The 22213-nt window shown below is 41.1% G+C and overlaps 1 protein-coding gene across 2 annotated transcripts in view; it reads right to left on the reverse strand.

Annotated features, from left to right (window-relative positions):
- Positions 1-22213, reverse strand: part of Tnik (TRAF2 and NCK interacting kinase) — a 380291-nt gene that overhangs the window by 22038 nt on the left and 336040 nt on the right. For both annotated transcript variants that reach the window (XM_026394975.2, XM_026394974.2), the window contains 7 exons: positions 21271-21455; positions 11477-11606; positions 5110-5274; positions 3973-4084; positions 3691-3777; positions 2956-3126; positions 1223-1366 (listed from right to left, as the gene is read on the reverse strand). In XM_026394975.2, coding sequence (XP_026250760.2) covers positions 1223-1366; positions 2956-3126; positions 3691-3777; positions 3973-4084; positions 5110-5274; positions 11477-11606; positions 21271-21455 — 994 coding nt within the window. The remainder of the gene's footprint in view (positions 1-1222; positions 1367-2955; positions 3127-3690; positions 3778-3972; positions 4085-5109; positions 5275-11476; positions 11607-21270; positions 21456-22213) is intronic.

Consider the following 22213-nt stretch of genomic DNA (forward strand, 5'->3'; position numbering starts at 1 on the left):
GCCCTTGGCAATTTAGTGAGACCCTGTCCCAAAATAAATAAAAACTGGGGTTGGGGATGAGCACTCCTCAATTCAATCTCTAGTCCCAAAACCAAACAAACAACAAAGCAAAACAAATCTCTAAGCATTCAGTGGAAAGATAAAACAAACAGGGAACTGGAGTGTCAAGTGAAGCATTTTCTCCAAATATAAAGTACAGTTGAAGAGTTGAGGTTTGGTGCAAGGTTGCATTGTCTCTGTGTGGTGAAAGCTGAGTGCAGATCCCTGTTCACAAACTTGGTTGCTCCCTCGGGAGCTCTGAACGCTGTGCATGCCTGGGCCCCACTCCCAGAGGTCCTGACCCTGGTCTGAAGTGCAGCTTTTATTTTTACTTCTCCCCAGGCAGCTCCATATGTAGATGGAATGGGAGGGCATTTGCTAAACTCCTTCAAGGATTATGAGAAAGAAAAAAAAAAATCCTTCCCTTCAACAAACCCAGACTCTTTCAGGATGCATTTTACCAATAATAAGGCTTTCAGGGCTAGAGTTGTGGCTCAGTGAGAGAACACTTGCTGGCATATGATGAGGCCCTGGGTTCTAATCTTCAGTACCACATATAAATAAATAAAACAAAAGATCCGTTGACAACTAAAATATATATATATATATATATATATATATATATATATATATATATATATATATATAAATAAAATAACAATGCTTTCACTTTTATCTCCAACCTTAAAAAAAAAAAAAGAAAAATCTTTTTTGGGAACCCGAAAGATCTGCAGAGTGTACCAGTCATGACTGGTCCCCTCTGCTCTGCCGACTTGGTCACCCCAAAGGTCTAGCTGCACTTCCCAAGGTATCAATGGACCACAAGTGGGAGAAGAGAAGAGCTCAGAGAAATTTCTGCTTACTCAATTCTCCTCCCAGGAGCCTACATTTTGACATTCTCCATCTCAGGATGCAGGCATCTTTAAAAAATTCCTTGCTGAGTCCTGATAGAGGTAAAGCACCATGAACACACAGCTTTTGTGGAACATTTTGTGTCACTCAGATTTAATGCAGAGGTGAGAGGCTTCCCAATGGGTGATCTCATGCCAGCCACCCTGTTACCACTTTCTGTGCTGCTTCTTGGACAGGAACGACAGAGTTTTGAATTTCTTCAGAAACGAGGTAATTACCTTTCCTACTTGCACAGACCTGGGGAACCATGGTGATCGACCTGGTAACATACCTGATATGGTTACAAGAACATTTAGTCCCTCTAGCACATCCATCTGCTGAAATCGTCTCCGATTGATCAGATTATACACTTTGCCTTGCCCACTTCGGTCCAAAAGCATCAGGCCATTTTCAGTTCCCACCAGAAGGTTTACACCTGCAAATTTAAGAAACACCCTAAGACTGACTTTCTGTGAGCTTTGACCTTCTGCATCTGGGGTTCCCGTAACATCTAAGGAACTGCTTTGTAAATATAAATAATGGGCAAGTCACCACTACAGTAGGGAGTGTAGAAACTCCGGCACAGTAATTAAATCACTGTCCCTCTAGTAATGGAATTACAGTTTTCTTTTATAAAGTGGTAGCTGCATCGAGCCATTGACTACCTGATGCAGAGAAACCTTGTCAAGGGGAGCCTTAGGCACAGCTGTGAAGGTGGCACAATTTCCCTTTATTCCCTTCCTGTAACAACCGCCTCTTTCATGGCTTCCCTTAAATAATCCACTTCTCTTTCCCCAGTGTTCACCCCACATTTACTCCTGCAGTGATTTCTCAGGAACCTAACAATCCACCTTGGGCATCCAATAGAGTTTCCACTTCTATACTCCATGGGAACAAAAGCCCTTCCTCCTCCTCAAATCAAAATTTGACTCTCTTATGTCCCCTACATTCCAGGCTCAGCTTCCTGTTGGGGAAACAGGACATCCAGAGAGGGTGTTAACAGGTTGAGAGTCACATGAACACTCAGGGATCTAATGCTCGTCCATCCCACCTGGCATGCAGACACCCTGATTGCAAAAGCTCTGGCAGGTAAGTGGTTTCTCTGGTAAAGTTCAGCATCCTAAATATTCATACTTCAGGACATCAATCATCCACCCACCACAACATACATCTGTCAAGAGGTTCACTGCACAGTGGACTATATTCATGAATATGTCCCTTTTGAAACCCCTCTTCTTGGTACTTCTATCTTCTGAGAACATGTCTGCTCTTTCATCCACTGGTCAAGCCTTGCCATATGAACTGTGGCTATCTTGCTCTCCTGTCTCAGCCCCAGAGGACAGAGCTGTCATACCTCTTTATGATCCCCAGACTGCACACTTTTCTTGCTAACATCCCAAATGCTTTTAGTTGAAGGTATGGTAGCCCTGTTCGGGCCTAGATGGACACAGATGGGCCATGTCCTGATCTGCCTGTGATGCTTACAGTGACCCAGACCAGGACTTTGATAGACTCTCATCATGCCTATATTGAGTGGGAGGTCAGCTAACACCTGCAGATCACTTCCATGAGAATTGCGAATTAAAAAGGAAGGCTCATCATTTGTTGTTCATTTCAAGTTCTCTTACTACTGATGGTATGGCCTTGGGGCATTCACTAAATTATCCTGCACTGGAGCTGTGAAATGAAGGTATAGCCATTTCCCCCTTGCAGGATGCTGCAGGGATCACAGAGACAGAATATGGGGCACATCACCCAGTGGGAACACAATGGGTGTGAAAGAAGTGGTGGCTGGTTCTGTGGTCGCCTTTTGCCTATCGCTATAGAAGTCATCCTTGGCCTTAGGTATGGTAGGCTTTAGGTTCTCTCTACATACAGCACTGCTTTTGGTTTCTCTGGAGGCCAAGATAGTCCCAGGCTGCTAACCCCTCCCATTCAATTAGTGTTTCCTCATGGTAAAATCCACAGGCATTTGACGTTTGAGGGCCAGTTCATTAATGAACAAGGACAGAAGTACTGACGTACCCCACAGAGCCGCACAAAGTATTTCTGAGTTGAATCGTTTCTTGTATTTTCTGATTTCCGGTGTGTCGCTATGAGGCCGAATGTTGGTTGGGTTTACATTTACCACAGAAATCTTTCTTGCTTCATTGAGCTTGGCCTGTTCTTGCCTAAGAAGTTCGCTAGTAAACAGAGCTTTGAGAAAAAGAATCAGAAAAGTCAATGGCATCTTAAAAGATAACCAGTGGAGATTTGGTGAAGGGGCTTCAAAACACTGATTTCCCCTTGTTTAGTATGTATTATAGGAAAGGCACAGAAACTCTGAAATTATACCTATTTTACTCCTTTTTTAGTAGAATAAAGCGTAAGTCATAGAAGCATATGCTTTATGAACACACTTAGGGCTTTTGGTGTGATTCATGGGGTTATTCATGAAATATGACCATGCCCCATTCACTAGCCAAACAGCCTTACAGATACTATTTGGATGGTTTAGAAAATTAATATTAATCCCATAAAATTAAATGTATCATCACCACCTCCTATAAATATACGCATGTAAGATTGATTTTGGAAATTTCACATTCTCAATGGGAAAGTTGGCCTATGGTGACTTTAATGATTAGTGAGTTACAAAAGTTCAGAAAGCAAGTCCAGGCTCCAAGTCAGCCAGGCCTCTGTGGTGGGAAGCGCACATCTAGAACTCAACACAATCCAACACACACTTATTAAATATCTACTGCGTGCATAGCATTGTACCCATAAATTGTTTTTGGGAAATATGTGGTAAGTTCAGAGATCGCTGGGGAACAGCTTTTCCTAGGGCTCCTGGATACCTCTGGATTCCTACCAGAAGCAAAATAGAAAAGATGGGGTGGGAGGAAGGAGAGAGATTTGTTTTAGGAATCCTACAAAAATAATAATTAACAAGATCTTCCTTTTAAGGCATGGCCTAAGCATTGATTAAATTTTCTCATCAGGCCACACCAGAAAGAAAATTGATTTGCTGCTAAAAAAAAAAAACATGGCCTTCTCACTTACCTGCAGCGGATGATTCTTCATCCTCTTCGTCTTCATCAGTGGGAGATGTCTGGTATACTCTGGGGTCCACAAAGGGGGTGAAGGAGGCTTTGGTGCTGCTTCCCATACCATACTGCTCAATAAACAGGGAGATCAGGAAAAATGGATAAATAAATACTGCAGGAACAGACAGTGCTAATAATACCTTGTGTGGGCTTTACAGTGGCTGTAGACTCCTCCATCTGTTCAGCTGCACACACCCAACCCCCCTGCCAAAGTGTGTGCTTCTCTTCAATTGCTCCTGGTATTGGTGGCTGATGAGCCAGCTTGCATTTGTAGGGCTTCATCAACTATCAGACTCTAAGAGTTGCAACAAGAAAATGAGGTTTTGGATGACATATAGCACCTCAATATCTTACCTGGAAGATAACATTTTATCTTTAAGTAAAAGCAATCTCATGTTGGTCAAATGGTCTTATACTGACACAATGGGCAATAAACTAGTAAAAGCATGTCTACACAGCATGTCACCCTGGGCACACAGTCAACCTGAGAGGTTCCTGTTGGAGGGGTGGCCTTTGGGCCCTTCCACTGTGGCTGGGCTGCATTTGGGCTGGCACTGGCTACAAGAGCTGCAATAGGATGCTGTACTTTCCAATGTGCCCTGTGTTCTTTTCCTTGGGGCAAGCAAAGCTTATCTGCTTATAACTTTAGAATCCAAAGCAGACATCATAAAAATTCAGTATGTGGACAATGTCAGAAGACACAGTGCATGGCTTTAGAAACACACTTAAGGGCTTTTGGTGCGATTCATGGGGATATTCATGAAATTTGACCATGCCCCATGAACTCATGCAAATGGTCAATGACTCCTATGAGCATTGCCTAACAGATTTTTTCTACCACTGGCTTGTGGCACAGGAGCTCTATCCTAAACTACCTGTGCACCTCGGGCAAGTCACTTCACCTCTCCAAGCCTCAGTACTTTCATCTATAAAAACAGGCACTGGTCCAGACCATATCTGAAAACTTTTCACTACTCTGCGTCTATGATTTCTCCTCCTGAATATCTGTACCCACAGCTGAATACTAGAAACCAACCCACACACTGTGAGGAGTTTGGCAAGGCCTCGTTCTTGAAGAGAACCTAGCACCTACTTCAGTCCCGGTGTCCATCTCCTGGGAATGGGTGGAGACGCGTCCCAGGCCCTCGGTGGGGGTCCCAGCTGGGGAGTGGCTCTGCTGCACCAGGTCAGGGAGATTGATGTGGCCAGCAAAGCCATTGCTGTCACTGTGGCCAGATCGCTTCTTCTCTCCAGCCGTCTGAGGAGCACGACACAGGGTGGTCATTAGAGAAGGAAGAAAGTGCCCTAGAGCAATGTCACCCCTCACTCAGCCCAGGGACCAAGGACTCCAAACTGACTGACTGGGATGTGGGAAGGTAATATTTACATTTCTATCTTAAGAAAATTTTTTAAAAATTAAGCTTTGCTAATATTTACTAAATGCATTGACCCCGAGCCTAATGCTCCTGCATGAGGGACAGTCATGTGTGGTGTGAGGGTCTCCTGTGGTGAGACAGGGACGCTGCCAGATGGAGGGCTGAGCAGGGCCCACACTTGCAAGTTTCTCTTCACAGTGTGTGTGTGTGTGTGTGTGTGTGTGTGTGTGTAGGCTCGTGTGCACACTACTGGTTAATTGGATTTACACACCATATTTTGAGGTTACCATGAAACAAACACACAACCCAGATCCATGACCTGAAATATTGCTGGTAAGGAGCAGCGGCCTGTAGCAATATTAACAATCCCCCTACAACTGTTTTCTAAGGAAATGCGGAGATCAGACTTACCCAACAGGGCTCTTTGTCACTCACAAGGTCAAAATAATAATGAACTAATCAGATCTGACAGGGGTTGCAAAGAAACATTAAACTGATCTAGAAGACTGTTTGAAAATAGGGATTTATATCCACTATCATTAATGTCCAATTCCTCCGTAAGCAACGATGGTGCTTTGTGATAGAGTCAGTAAAGAAACGAAGTCACGGTGACTAGCGAAGCATTTGAAATACTGTTTAAAGCATCTCTTTTAATGTTTTTAAGGGTACTTTATAATATGTGTATTCATGCAGCAGGAAAGCCACTGAGCATGCTCTATGTGGATGCTCTGAAATTTTTACTGACAGGGTTATATGCTCTAGCTCATTTGGAAAACACTGCTCTGGTGAGCAGTCTTTTGTCCAAAATCCTGGGGATGAAGACAGGATTAAAAAACAGTTCTGGTTCCCAAAAGCCAGTGCCCGTATCATAGGCCTGGCTAGTCTTACACTTCTTTATTTTTTCCTCCTATGTAACTGTAATTAAGTGCCCATTCACTATCCTTTCCCCATCTCTCCGAAGCCTCTTATAACTACCATTATACCCTAATTTTTTATGGATCAACTTTTTTAGATTCCATATATGAGTAAGATCATGTGGTGCTTCTCTTTCTGTGCCGATTTCATTCACTGTTCATAATGATCTCCAGTTCCATCCATCTTGTCACAAAAGCAGGATATCATCCTTTTCATGGCTGAATGGTACTCCACTGTGTACACGTACCACATGTTCTTTAACCCTTCATCAGATGAAGGGCACGGAAGTGGTTTCCATTTTTTGTCTATTGTGAAAAGTACTGCTATAAATACTGGATGTCTCTTCATCACACCAATTTCAGTTCCTTGGGATTTATACCCAGGAGTGGCATTGTTGGATCATATGGAAGCTTTTTTTTTTTTAAATTTTTTGAGGCATTTCTATACTCTTTTCCACGATGGCTGTACCAATTTACATCCCCATCATCAGTGTCTAAGAGTCTTCTTGTCTCCGCATCCTTTCCAGTACTTACTATCAGTCTTCTTGATAACAACCATTCTTTCTAGGTAGGGTGAGGGAATATCTTAGTATGATCTTGATTTGCATTTCCCTGTTGATTAGTGATAATAAATATTTTTACATATGCCTGTTGGCCATTTGTAAGTCTTCTTTGGAGACATGTCTCTTTAGAGCTATTGCCCATTTTTTAATTGAGTTCATTTTTTTTTTTTTTTTGCTATGGAGGCTCTTGAGTTTCCTTATATATCCTGGTCGTCGATCCTCATCAGAGGTAGTTTGCAGATGTTTTCTGCCATTCTACAGGCTGGCTCCCTCCTGCTGATCGCTCCCTTTGCTGGGCATCATCCTGCGTTTTTTGATTTTACATGTGACTACCTCACTGAGGATTCTTAGAGGAGACCAAAGGGATGGTTTTCTTCTCTGCCTTTTCTTTCTTTCATTCATCAGCTCAACACTTTCGAGTGCCTACTACGTGTGAAACCAAGTGTGCACTTGGAACACTCTCTTTGGGGCTGGTGAAGGAAAGATGTTCATGTCAATCCTCTGACCATCTCGTTGACCTGGCTCCCTCCTTCGAGAGCCCTCCTTGGTCTCCAGTTCCAGCTCTGTACCTGCCTGTCTGCAAGTAAAAGTCGGCATTTCAACAGCCTCCTAAGCTCCTGAAAGGGTCAGGCCACTGATGCACAGGGAAGCTTGTGGAATAACCGGAAGCCCAGTGTCCTCTGTCTCCTGGCGACACAATCCTGGACTACAGACTGCCCCCAGAGAGGGGCCTTTTTGAATTGATGTTGACACAGTGGTCATCTGGAGCTTGTACTAGTGCCTATTCCCAGAGTCAAACATTTCATCTTCTAGAGGCCATTTAGGGAGTTCAGTCTTAATATATCTTCGTGTCCCTGCTTTTCACACTCACTTCCCAATACTCCTGTTCAAATACGGAAAAGCTTCCCCCCCCCCCCCCCGTTTTCCAGTAGTATAAATCACACCTTGCCCCTTGATAATTTTTCAGTCTTTCACGTACAGTAGCATTCAACCTCCAGCCAAAATCGATGCAGAAACATTAGTTAACATAGAAGGAGCGGAAGAGGCTAAGCAGGGAAGCAGCCCAGATGGTGAGGAGGAAGCAGTGACCCGGGAGTCTGCCCACTTCTGAGTCACTGCCCCTTGTTCATTCAAACAGAACCTCCTTATTAGATACCTTCTGGGTGCTGGGCACTCTGTGAAGACAAGGGAAATGAACACCAGCCCTCCCCTCGAGGACCTCATTAGCAGAACCCCAACAGTGTCTCTGATCTTTATGTTCTGCTCATTCCCATAGGAATGGGAGCTAAGGTATTCTGTACACCGAGCTGGGCTAACCACCTTGTGCATAGTATTCCACTGGATCCTCACAATAATACCAAGAGTTAGCTTTTATCATTCCCATTTCACAGATGGAAAAAAAAATCACAGTACAAGAAAGTCAATTAACTTGTCCCAAGTGACAAGAGTTCTAAGTGGTGACATTAGAGTTCAAATCTGGGCTATCTGGGGGCAGAACCCAAGAGCTCTGGGCTACACTACTATATAAGGGGCTGTCCTCCTGGCCATAGAAGTAGGCCAGTGGTGGACACTTCAGGCAAGTGGGCCCAGATTCCCAGTAATATGGAATACCCTGCCTGGGAGATACAGGCCAATCACTGCCAGTAGGTGAACTAGAATGTGGTGAATGTCTTCCAAAGGTGGGAAGAGAGGTGACCGCATCAGCAGGTGTGGGGGGTGTGGAGAGAAAGAGAGACGGGGAGACAGAAGGAGGGAAGGAGGGAGGGAACGCTGGTTTGTCAGGAAAAAGAGGTCTTTCCATGAAAGACCTCGGAAGCTTTACTCCCCTATTCCTGGTATCTACCATTCTTCCACTTTTTTTTTTTTTTTCCCTTAAGAGGTGTTCAAGTGGGTTCTCTTCCATAGCATTTGTGACTGAGAGGTCTTGTGATGGCAGTGTTCTGGCTCAGTGTTGTGGGTAGACACTGGAGAGATCCCAGCTGATTCCAAGAAGGTGCTATGAACAGAGGCCCGCTGAGTTCCAGTGGGGACTTCAAGGATAAAGGGAACCTGGAGCCAGACCAGGGTTCTGCTGGGAGAAGAATGAGCAGCCATGGGGAAGGGAGGACAGCAAGTCCAGCTAACAGCCTCCTGTAGACAAAATGGCAGATCACAGCTGGTGTGGCATGTTCTAGAACTAGATTAAAAATGTTTCTGTGGAGCTGTGGGATGGGAAAATTAGAACCACAGGGACAGGGGTGTGTGCTACACGGGGAATCTGTGGATCTGACAAGATCAGCGGTGGCAGAGCCAGTGTAAACTGACGGGACCCTCTAGTCCACTCACATGCAGAAAATGAGCTGAAGGCTGTGGATGTTCTTCTTGGGGGAATTGAACTAGAAGTTCAGTTGAGATTTCGAAGCTTAATCTTATTGCAGTAAGATCTTATTTTCCTATTTGTTAGGGATTTACTTTAGCCTGCATTTATCATTTTAATACTCGTCCTTTTAATGGATCTTAACATAAGGGTTGTGTGGTATTTAATTTCCTGTCCATGTGACTGAGCCACAGGTACCCAGGTTAAACATTACTTCTGGATGAGTGTCTGAAAGTATTTCTGGAGATGAGATTAGCATTTGAACTGGTACACGCAGTAGATTACCAACCCCAAATTGGGTGACATCAGTGTTTCTGCTGAGAGCATGAATAGAAAAAAAGGAGGAGGAAGAAAGAATGTGCCTCTTTTATTTTCTGGCCTCACACTGGAGTTGGGGTATCTTATCTCATCTTTACCTACTCTGCCAGCTCCTGTGGGTCTCCAGTTTCCAGATGGCCAATCATTGAACCTCTCAGCCTTAATCATCATAAGCCACTTCCTCATAATCAATCTATATCTATAAATATTGTTTCTCTGGAGAACCCTGATTAATTCAGATTTTTATTTTAAAAGCCTATATTTGGGAAAAGCAGAATACAGAATCTGAGAGGAAAGAAAGATTTGAGGGTCCCTCTCTGTAGATCAAATTCATTCAAGACACTGGTGAATGCAATTTTCAAGGTGATTGGTTGTGGTCATAGAATACTGGAGGGAGTCAACCAGAGGTGGCCCACAATAGACCTGAAAATGTGCTCCAAATATCTACTTGGAGGTACTGACCATCATAAAGATGCAGGTAAATTTTAGGACACATTAGAAACTGGAATCCTTTTATTTGGAGTTAAAGGGAAACTCAGTCCAGAACATTCTCCCTCATGTTTTCTCAAGTGGCAAGCTATCGTGACAGAAGCCCTCTATGCTTCCATTGAAATTATCCATTCACCACACTGGGAGATTTATCTACCAGCACTGCACAATGTCAACCTCAGTAGCCAAGTCCATTTTCCACTCAAGGCCTACGTGAAAGGATTCTTTAAAGCCTACTTGAAAGATTCGACAAGGCCATAAAATGAAATTCTAGCAAGTTGCTTTGTGAACTAGTCTTCTAGTTATAGCCCTACTGCCAATTATTACTTCAAAGGCCTTATTCATCTCCAAACTACAGTTCCCTTCTTTCTTACAAAAGTGAGATGCCCTCTGCCTTTTTTACAGAGTCAAGTGTGCTATTAGGTTTTCCCAACTCTCTCCTGGCTGAAGAGGGAGAAGGACACATGATAAATGTTTATGTTTCACATAGAAAAGTAGGTTGTGAAAAGAAGTAAAAAGAGAATTCGGTCTATGGAGAGAGAGAAAGAAATAAAATAAAATAGCTAACCCTCATTGAACACTTCACTTAATTCACAAACCCATGTGACAACCTCAACCATCTTATAAGTGCTATTTATGAATTTTACAGATGTTAAAATGGATGCAAGGATAGGTCTAATTTTATTGCTCACTGTTATTAGTCATTATTATATATATATTTTTTTCCATGTAGAGACCTGCTCTCAAACTTGCAATGGTGAATAATGAAGTGAAAAGAAGAAAAGGTGACTCTAATTTGTCAGGGCCTTTCTGGTTGGTTCAGACACAGTGGGGAGCCACTGCATGTTGGAAGGACCATAAAAGCACACATGTGCCTCTCAACAAATGAAATGATATTCCCAGAGTTAAAAAAAGAAAAAGAAAAAAAATATTACCCAAAATGCTAAGGCACATTTTAAATCAGATCTTCATGTTTCTTTGTTCTTTCACCAAAATAGTGTACTGGCTTTTAAAATGTTAATTTAATGAGATAAGATGGTATCACTACTTCTTGGAACTACTGAGAATTTTTTTATAAGAAATCCACAAGGATAAAAACAAAACTACTGATGCTGCAGAGAGACCATTCATTTCTGCTTTCCTGTGGTAGGGAACATCTGGATTCCTTGGTTTTATATCCTGAGGCTCAAATTTTATATTCTGATTTGCATAACTCCTACCAAAGAATTTGGACTAATGTAATTAAATCACCCGGCAAAAGCTTAGAAGGATGCAGGAACGAAGGCAGCAGACAATTAAAATTACTCAACCATTAAGAAGCACAGGTTTTTTCCCCCCACTCCCCATGCTTAAAATACATGCTGAAAGCATTCCCTGTAAATGCTCTAATATAAAAACCACTTAAGAAATGCACTTCCTCTGCACAGTTATTATACCAACTTACCTCTCTAATCATCAGGGTCCCTTCTCTTGAAATACTGCTGCTAAAGGTGTCTGCATGAGAGGTCTCCAGCCCATGGGTCCCAACCATTCCCACGTTGTACTGCTCATTGCTCCCCGGAGCCCCTGTTGGACTGAAATGCGAAGGAACAGTACTGAGGGTCAGGTGTATTTGGGGAGAATACCATTTCCTGTCTATATTAATTATTTTTATTGTGGTAAAATACATATATTAAAATTCACCATCTCGACTGTTTTCAAGTGTGCATTTCAGTGGCCTTAAGTACACTGCATATTAACTTCAGTGTGCACTGATGCCTGGAATGGGGTCCCTGAGGTGACTGAAGTGTCCCCTCCTATTCTCTACCCAGTGGATAGAGTGAGTGGGCTTCTGGTATCCATGTAAAAAATGCTGCAGTCGGCTTTGGGGTCTATCAGGCTATTCATGACCTCTCTCCACCTCCACCTCCATCTCTGACCAGCAGACACCCTGACCTGCTTTAGCACTTGCTGTTTCCGCTTCTTGGGAAGCTCTTCCCCCTTTGGCTGACTCCTTTTCATTCATTTGATTTCATTTTAAATTATATATTTTTTTTCCAAGAAGCCTAAGTCATCTATGTCTTATTCTACCAGCCCCTCTGTTTTCTCTTCTCCCTTTTTCTCTTAATAGTTCCCATTGTAATGTGCAATTCTTTAACTCATTCTCTGTTCATTTTCTTCCTCTGTCTCCTTAGAATATACATTTGTGAGACAGTCTTTGTCTCTCTGCTCATCATTATATACCCAGTACCCAGCATATAGCACATATTAGGAGCCCTTAAAGATATTATAAGATAGATTTTATGCTATTTATTAAAAATAGACATCAATTAAGAACACTAATTCATTGGGGCAGCCAAGAACTAGGATGGCTTAACTCAAACAGTATTTAGCACTTCTTAAAATTTCTGTATTCAGTCTACATTGTGATATACTTTTTTTCTCTTGTTATTCTGCTGAAGACACAATGGAAGAAGCTAACAGGATGTGGACATGCTCAGTGGACACCCTCTGTGGGGGCGCAGACTGAGTTTCCTATATGTCCTGTGGCACAGGGCACAGCTCTAGGGCTCAACAAGGAGTGAATGACTGCCCACATGGGCTTCCCCTGGACTTCAGAAATCTGTGAAGTGCCTCATTCGCAGGACACAGGAATTCTCTGATTCAGGAGCTCCAGAAACCCAGAGCCTGGCAGGTGATAAGGTTTCGGGTTTCAAGGCTACATTTTTGGTTTTCCTATTTTGACATCTGCCTCTATTTAAAAATGAGTATTTTAAAAACAGGAAAGGGATCAAGGTTTATTTCTCTCAGGTATATTAACGGCACCTTTTTATTATTTCTATTCTTCAATTTTAATTGTTTCTTATTTGAAAAATATCCGTGGCCTCTGGAATGAAAGTTCAAGGACCTGATGAAATATTCACTCTAAGAAGCAAGAAATATGCCTGATTTATGCCATCTCTGTGGCCAAGTAGACATATTTCAAGGATTTTCATCAAAAAGAGGCAAAAAGATGAGAGAGCTCGTGAGTCCAGACAAGAAAATATACAGCAAGACGTTCACTTGGAAAAATCACTAAGCCGGGGTTGAATGAACTCAACGCAGGCTAGGACTGATGTGTTTGGGAAGAAATTTCAAAGAAGTCTTTTCATTTTCAATATTTCAGACCCAGAAAGGAGCTATTAATAGCGTCCCAGAGACTCAGAAAAAAATTATCGTAATAATTTCTGGTATATCGATATATGGGTAAATCGGACTTATTCTCAAAACTTGTGATTTCTTTGCTCACTTATTTGAAATTTAATTTTATCTGTCTCTTTCCTTTCTTCTTAAGTCCTTTTCTTCTTAAATCCTTCTTTGGGCAAGCCAATAAATCAATGAATGAAGTGTTTATCAAGGGCCTTCCAGGCAAGGAGTCCGTCCCCCTCCTTATCAGTCAGGCATCCTTTGCCACTGTCAGGGGCTGGGTGGGTCTGGTGGCCATTGCCAGCTGACACTGAGCAGTCAGGTTCTTTGCTGCCATAGACCATCCCAGGAAGTCCAAAGGTTGAGAGTATTTTGGCTCCACTTATTTTTCTACCAAGATAATGTTCTAATTCTACCCAAACATTTTAATCAGAACTATGTGAATACAGATGAATTTCATGCAAAAAGTACTTTTAGAGCTAATTCCAGCAAGGTAATTCCTCAATTAATTCTCCACATATTTCAGTTAAGCTATTCCTACTTTTTGCATTTTCATCATTATTTTACTAAAATTATCACTGGTCCAATTCTTTTCTACATAAATTCATAGCAAAGGTTTAATAGTCTTTTTTATCCATATCCTCTTTACCAAGTTCAATTTATTTGGATCAGTTCTGAAGGTTTAAATTTTACTGAGAGGATTTGATTTGTGTGTCAATAATTAGTCAATAGCAAGTTCTACAGTTTTAACTTTTGTTGAATGTTTTTACAGAGGCTATTATTTCCCCGGGACTTTTTTTTTTTTTTTTTCAGTACTGGGGATTGAACCCAAGGGAGCTCCATCACTGAGCTACATACCAGCTCTTTCTATTTATTATTTCAAGATAGGGTTGTGCTAAGTTGCTGAGACTGACCTTGAACTTCTGATTCTCCAGCCTCAGCCTCCCAAGTAGCTATCACTACAGGTGTGCACCTCCATGCCTGGCTAACTGTGGATCACTCCCCACATCCTTTTTGCTCTCTTGGCTTTTGTATCATGACCTTTCTCTGGTTTTCCATTGACCCCTCTGTTCCTTACCTGTCTCCTTCAGAGGCTCTTCTTGAATGTTCGTAGGGTTCTTAGGATTCTGCTTCATTCTGCATAACCTTTTGGCATGCTCTTATCTATGACCTTTATTATAATCAGCCATTTACAGAATAATCCTAAATAAATAATCTAATCTCTTTACTCAGTAACTTATTCATTCAACTTCCTGTTGGATATTTCTACCTGGGTGGCAACTGACATCATCATCTTCCTCCTGACTTAGTGATCTCAGGGAGTGCCATTATCATGCTAGAAACTCCAAGCCTTCCTGGATTCCTTTCTCTCATTCACCCCTCACATTCAGTCTAGTCCCTTCCTATCTACCTCCTAAACATGTCCCAAATATTTTCTGTCCTTTCTGTAACTGTCCCAGTAGGTCAGCTTCCTTTGTTACCTGAACAACAGTATTTTTGCTGATTCCCCCATCTCTAGTCCTGTCCCCCAAGTCCTGTTCAGTCATTCCACACAGCTGCAAAAGTGAGCTCTTGCAAACACAAATTTGACCCTGTGACTTTTCTGCTTTTAACTTTCAGTGGCTCCTCATGAACCACAGGACAAACTCAAAGCCCCTCGCTCTGGTGTAAAGGACTTCCATTATCTGGTCCTTGCCTATCTCCCTAACCTGAATTTTAAATAAAATCCTGCCCCCCGTCCCCCCAACCCTAAAAACCCTAATGTAGAGTCGGTTCCTAAACACATTATACCATAAAACCCTTGATGAGTTTACTCCATCCCCTCTCCTTAGAAGGTTCTTTTCTCTCTTCTGCTTTCCCCTGGCTAACTTAACCTTTATGTTGCAGTTCAGGCAACCCTAAACCCATCCCAGCAGGGGATGGTTCAGGCAGTCTCCACTCTGCTGTCACACTGTCCTGGGTGCACCTCTACCACTGAGCCAAGTCCACCCTCCTGCAATGATCAGATATCATTAGTATTGGCCTCTTCATGACAACACTGATGTGGCATGTGAGTAGCACCTAGTAAATGTTTATTACATCACTAAAGGTCTTGGGTCAAAGGTTTTATTTAATGCTCCTAGTAGAGATTTCATTCAGGCTTATTGTCAAAATATATCCTTTCTGAAAATTGATGAATTATTAACTATAAGGATAATTATTAGCACGTTGAAAAGTCCTAAATGACAATGGTAACTTTTGCCATTTTTATAACTTAAAAAAATAACTCTGACACTGGGTTCACTAGGATGTGTAAACAGGGGAACAACAAATCTATTTAGATATGTTATAGAACTTTATAGTACAAAGAGTGAGCCTTAATGTATTTAAATTTTAAAAGCTCAGTGAGGATGTTGGAAGAGGCCAGGGAAAATGTAAACTGTGACAAGAGAATCTAACTATATCACAAATGAATGAACCACTTCAGTGAGGAGGAATGGGGATGGGAAGGCAGTTGACCTAAGGGACCTTGGAAATTCCGATAGAGGGGCATCCTAAAATACCTCTCACCAGGACTCCTCAAAAGGATCAAGCTCATCAAGACAATGACATTCTGAGAAACAGACACAGCCAGGAAGAATCTAAGGAGATATGGTAATTAAATGTAACATGGTAGCCTGGATGGGATCCTGGGAAGAAAAAGGGACATTATGGTAAAAAGTAAGAAAAGCTGCATAAGCCATGGCTTTTCATAAATAATGACCTATCAGTACTGGTTTACTACTTATAACATTTGTGCCACACTAACAATGGAGGAAACTGTGGGGAGAAAATGGTGGTGTCATAACAGGGCAACTCCCTGTACCGTCTCCTCAATTTTTCTGTAAATCTACAACTATTTTAAAATATAACATTTATTAAGAATAGGGGGAAAAGGCAATTTATAAAACCCCACTAAGGCTAAAACAGCTGTAACATTTTATAGTTAAGGTAATCCTTTGTTCTAAAAATGATTTTTCCAATCTAGAGATTGGATTGGAAATACTCGTTGTCCAAAATCCTATAAAGACTGTTAATAAAAACAAACAAACAAAACTGAATCAAATCAAAACAAACCAAACAAACAAACAAAAAAACTCCACTGATTTGAAGGAAAACTACAGGAAATTTACTGTAATTAGGCTGTAGGTTTAGAACAATAATTTCCTCTAATTGGATTTGTCAAAGTGTTCCTGGAGGTATTGATTTAATTCAATTCAATACATGGTTACTAAGCACCTGCTGTATGAAAGGGCCTTAGTTTGGCATTGGGTAGTGGATATAAAAGCTGAACAAAATATGGTTCCTGAAACTGAAAGGGTTGGCATCCACAAGAGCACAGAGGATCACAAATACACTCAAATAAAAGGCAAGATGTTAATGAGAAAGGACAGAGGAAGGGATGATCCCTATTGGAACAGGGCAAGGTCTTTGAAGGGCTGATGAGGACTCAGTTTGGCTGGAGCGTGCTAGGGGTGATCACAGGACCCAGGAATGCAAAAGGCTGCAAGGAATGGGGGCTAGACATGACCAATCTCCATTCTGCAATATTAACCAGGCCACTCCTTGAACAAGGACTAGGAGGGCAGAGGACTTATGGCAAGGGAGACACTCCATAGCCTGGGGGCAGGCCACAGGAGGTTGGCTCTTTAGTGAAAACAGAAAGGAATGGACACAAATGTATGTGGTTTTCATTGTCCAGATGACGTTGACGATAAAATTTATTGACTGTGCTATCAGTAGATGATCCTAATGAGTAAAACTGTGCCTCACAAGTACTGTTTGGAAATGTGCTGGTACCTGAGGGAAGATACCAATACAATACAAAAGGATGCTCTGTGGCTGGCTTGGTGTGATGCAAATCAACTTGCCTTGTCTTTCCTTCTCTTCTTCTTGTTTTATGAAACTTTTCTCTTTTCCTGATTATATAAGTAGTGCATGCCCATCACAAAATCGGGGATATACATAAAATAAAAGTCCCTCACAACTGTATAATCCAGAGATGATCATTTCCTAATTTTGGTCTATTTCCCTCCACTCATTATTTTTCTATGCATGAGGCATTGGGACATAGTGCACTTGGTTAGTTAAGGAGCACAAACTTATATCTGTGTTGTCCTACAGGTCATGTCTTATACAATAAATATGGAAATAGAAAACCATATACAGAAAAAAGCTACAGCTTTAAACACTGGAATCCACAGCTGTTTTCCTGAAAGGCTGGGGTCCATTTCTGAGAAGCTCTTTTGTTTACACTCTATGGGAATTAACTGTGTTATAATATATTTTTATTTTATGCTCTAAAAATATAGAGCACACTGTGGGTTATATATAACAAATTAGAATAAATAAAATTAAAAATAAAAAGAAAAAATAGAGAGCACAAACTATAAAGGTTTATCTTAACAAAAGAAAACAAAGGTAGTAACATTGTGCAAAAAAAGCACTGTAGCCTCAAAACAGTCTATTTTAAAGAAGTAACTGTTTTATAATGGATTTTTAATAGTGTGAAATTTGGTAGGCATACAACTATCATGCTGGAGAAGAAGAGACAGCATCGATTTTATATCCATTTAAAGTACATCCACAGCATTGACCAGATTGGAGTAAACACACATAAACACACATATATGTTTGTATGTTTTTTCCCCAAAATATATATCATATATCATATATATGTGCATACACACACATATATGTATAATAACACACACACACACATATATAATATTTTAAATGTTCTTTGGTGGATGATCATTGAACAATATAAAATTTACCAGTTCTTCAAGAACTATGTGAAATCTTGCTTCCACTATAAGCATTTCACAGTAGCTTCAGTTTATTATTTCTTACCTGAATCATAGTACTAGATCATCTGGATCGCAATACTAGCATCTCATCTTTTTTCCCCCAAATTATCTTGCTGAAACAAACTCCCTCAAAAACATAGTACGAATCCTGTTACTCCCTGGTTCAAGAAACCCTACTGGTTCCCAATGGCTACATGATAAAGTGCACATCTTGGTCTGGTTTCCAGAATCCCTTCCCCACTGTTAAGCATCTCTTTCCATCAAACTCAACCTCTGTGCCTTTTACTTAACTCTTTCCCCTACCTAGAATTCTAATACTATCCCTTGTTCTTTCTATCCTGCAGAAAGTTGTTTACACATATCTTTCTTTTGTTTGGATTAAGCTACAAACTCTTTGAAGTAAAGACCTGCAAATTCTATTCAGTGTGATTAAATGCAATTTATAGTTGCTGATGACCCACCCATTCTGTGCCAGACAACATTCAAGGTGTTCAGAGTAGAGAGATGGGTAAGATGCTATCCACATGCTCAGGGATCTCATGGCCCAGAGAGAAGAAAGGCGCATGGTAAATAATCCTGATTCCAGGCACTAAATGAAAATGCAGGAATTCCAGTGGTGCAGCTGTAATCCTAGCAGCTTGGAAGGCTGAGGCAAGAGGATCAGAGCTTCAAAGCCAGCCTCAGCAACTTAGCAAGCAACTTAGAATAGTGATTTTGCCTCTAGAACAATATTATTTGCTGTTAAAAAAGTAATTTAATACAATGTTTAAAAAAGTAATTTAATACAATGTTTCAAAATATCATATTTTAGCATATTTATGGTTTTTAGTAACTGTCTCAAAATAAAAAATAAAAAAAGGCTGTGGATGTGGCTCAGTGGTTAAGCACCCTTGGGTTCAATCCCTGATACCAAGAAAAAAAAGAAAGAAAGAAAATGCAGGAATAAACATGAGATGCAGTGGCAGCTCAGAAGACTGTATGGATTCTACCTCTGCAAGCTGGGCTGTGAGTCAGTGACTTCTAAAGGGACAAGAGAGTGCCAGACAGCAGAAGAGAAGTGTAGCCTGGTCTAAATGGGGAACTGTAGGAAGGTGGGTTTTCTGCTACTGGGGATGGAGCGGAATTCCAGATCTGCCTTTAGAGGGACAAGGACAAACACTATACATAGCTTTGCAAAATATGACTAGAGGTGGGGGGTGGGGGGCTTAAAACCAAATGTTATGGGCTGGGATTGTGGCTCAGCGGTAGAGGGCTCGCCTAGAATGTGAGAGGCCCTGGGTTTGATCCTCAGCACCACATAAAAACAAATAAACGATATTGTGTCCAACTACAACTAAAAAATAAATTTAAAAAATTCCTTTGTTTATTAAAAAAAACAACAACCAAATGTTTTTTAGCATTTCCTCATAAACTATCTTGTGGGTTATTCTATTTTTTTTTCTTTTTTTTTTTTTTTTTTTTTTTTTTGTGGTGCTGTGGATTGAACCCAGGGCCTTGTGCATATGAGGCAGGCACTCTACCAACTGTGCTATAGCCCCAGCCCTGGTTGTTCTTCTAAATGTTAATATTAACCTGCAGTTGTCCATGTATAATTTGGTCTCTGTCCAACTGGAATATAAACTTTTGGAAGGTCAAATACAAGTGTACATACTTCTCAAGTGTATCAAAGCCTTCAGCATGGTGTCGAACATAGAATGGGAATTTCAACAATCTTTTAATTTCATAATCCGCTCTCATCCTGATAGTGTATGCTTAGTGCTTAAAGGGAATTCTGAACATCTGTGAGAAGAATTAATGCTGAATCAAGATAAAACCCGAAAGGGCCAGCCTGTTTGGCACAAATGTTTTAGAATAGTGATTTTGCCTCTAGAACAATATTATTTGCTGTTTAAAAAAAAGCAATTTAATACAATGTTTCAAAATATCATATTTTAGTGTATTTATGGTTGTCGGTAACTGGGTAATCAATAGTAAAACACCAAGCATAGATTTTTGGCAATAATAACTGGATTTGCCTCTCAGACTTGCTTGTAATGTAACAAAAGTGAAACAATGGATGGCATTTCCTGCAGGCTAACCAGACCTGTGTCTCATCCTTCTGGAACAGGACAATGACCTGTGGCCGTGAGGCATCTTCTCAATACAGAGTGAGAAGAGTGAGCGAGGTCTGGTGATCAATACTGATAGCTAAGTCACAGGACTGGAAAGGAAAAGTGAAGCTGGAAAACTCAGTGTTGCATTCTGTCAAGGTTCTGGTAAACCAGGGCAATGAGACCTTGTGTGTATCAGGAGAAGAGATGGGGAAGCAACAGAGAATGGGGATATCTCGCTGGGATTCACTCCAATGTGAAAGAACAGTAAGCTCCTTCCTCATGCTAAAAAAACAGAAAAAGAAAAAAAAAAGAAGTAAAGGCTATAACTACTAAGGGAAATAATGGCAGGCATAGATATAGTCAAAAGGAAGACTGCGAATACAGACAATGAAGGTGATGACGTAGAAAATCCTAAGGGTAAGATTTAAAGGTATATCAAACCAAATGCTGGGAAGTTTCTCTCCCTGATTGTGTGACTCCTGATTCTGTCAGTGGGATGCTAACCCAGGATGCCATGTACATTCATCCTTATTTACTGGTGGCAGTGGTGGCAATGGAATAGATGTCTCATTTCTTTTTTCATTTTATTCCCTAAATGCCATTGTTCACAAACTCTCTTTTGTAGTTCTAGGGAGAAAGGCTTGCACCAATGACAATACTGTCTGTCCTAGAGATGAAAAGAACAAAAAACAAAAACAAAAAAAAAAAGAAAGAAAGAAAAGAAAAAATTCACCAAAAGGAATATGTTACCTTCCCATAGCCATGGGAAGGTAATGGACACACAGTTCTAGAAATGTACAAATTCTAAGTGATTATGTCTATGGAGAGAGATTAGAACATAACTGTATTATGTTCTAATAAGAACCCCAAACTCCAAAGTCAATTTGCCTTACCAGTGCTCCATCTACGATTTATATTTAGTTCCTATTTTTGTCCTTTAGCTTTGGAGACCTAGTCGCCTTCTGGTCTGCACTTAAGAAGTAGTCTAGAGCTGGGCATGGTGGTACACACTTTTGTAGTATCAGTTACTTGGGAGGCTGAGTCAGGAGGATCCCTTGAGCCCAGGAGTTCAGGGCCAGCCTGGGAAACCTAGCTAGGACCCCACCTCAAAAACAAACAAACAAATAAAAAAAAACCCAAAGTTCTCTTACATCAGTCTGGGTATGTCGCTGACAGCCACTGTCCCATCGTGGGTCTCACTCTCTCCGTCTTCCTCCTCTTCTTCACTACTCTCAGACTCCTCACTGGAGGAGGAATAATCGGTCACCTTCTTCAGGGGGCGGTTTGTTTCTTCAATCCGGAGTTCTCTTAGTTCTTTGGCTAATGCCGTCAGATCCTACAAAAGAAAGGTTGTTCAGCGTATGAATTTTAGACATGACCAAAGCCACATCTCTCAGCAAGTTAGTGCTCCAGCTTAAGCAACAAAGGGGGGGAAAAAAAAAAGAAAGAAAAAAGCTCTATAGAGAACTGTGACAAACATAGTTACTGCATGGAACTAAGAAAACGATGTTTGTGGTGTGTAGAAGCTAGAAAAGAAAGATGAAATCACTTTAAACTTTGTTCAAAACCAATAGCTAGACCGAGACTGACCCGTTCTGAATAGACAGGTGCATGTGTGTGTAGGCCATGTTATGCGCATACACATACATACAAGATTGTGCTCTCATTTTATTTTGAGAAGGTGGAGATGGTCACCCTCAGAGTTAAGAGGAAAATACGTGGGATTAAAAATGGTTCCCCAGTATGCTGGGACTCCCACCCAAGCCATAGATGGCCTTTCCTTTCTTACAATCACCGCTGGACCAAAATCTAGCATCAGTCATAGAACAGAGCGATTCCCAAGGTTCATTTGGTGTGTGATCATTCCCTGGAGAGCAGAGGCACCACATCAAATGATGGCCCACCCCAAAGCCCAGAGCCATCAAAATTGATAGCCACAGAGTGGAGTTAATCAAGAGGGGAAAAAAAAAAAAAGAAAAAGAAAAAAAAAAGGAGAAAAGGAGTTCTCTTCCAGAATTATAGGTGTTTCACTGTCTCAAGTTTTAAATTCCAGTCACCTGGCAGAACCCTGGCAAAGAACACTGAAATGGATGT

The sequence above is a fragment of the Urocitellus parryii genome, chromosome 2 (genome assembly GCF_045843805.1).
Source record: "Urocitellus parryii isolate mUroPar1 chromosome 2, mUroPar1.hap1, whole genome shotgun sequence".
In the NCBI taxonomy this organism is placed as follows: Eukaryota; Metazoa; Chordata; class Mammalia; order Rodentia; family Sciuridae; genus Urocitellus; species Urocitellus parryii.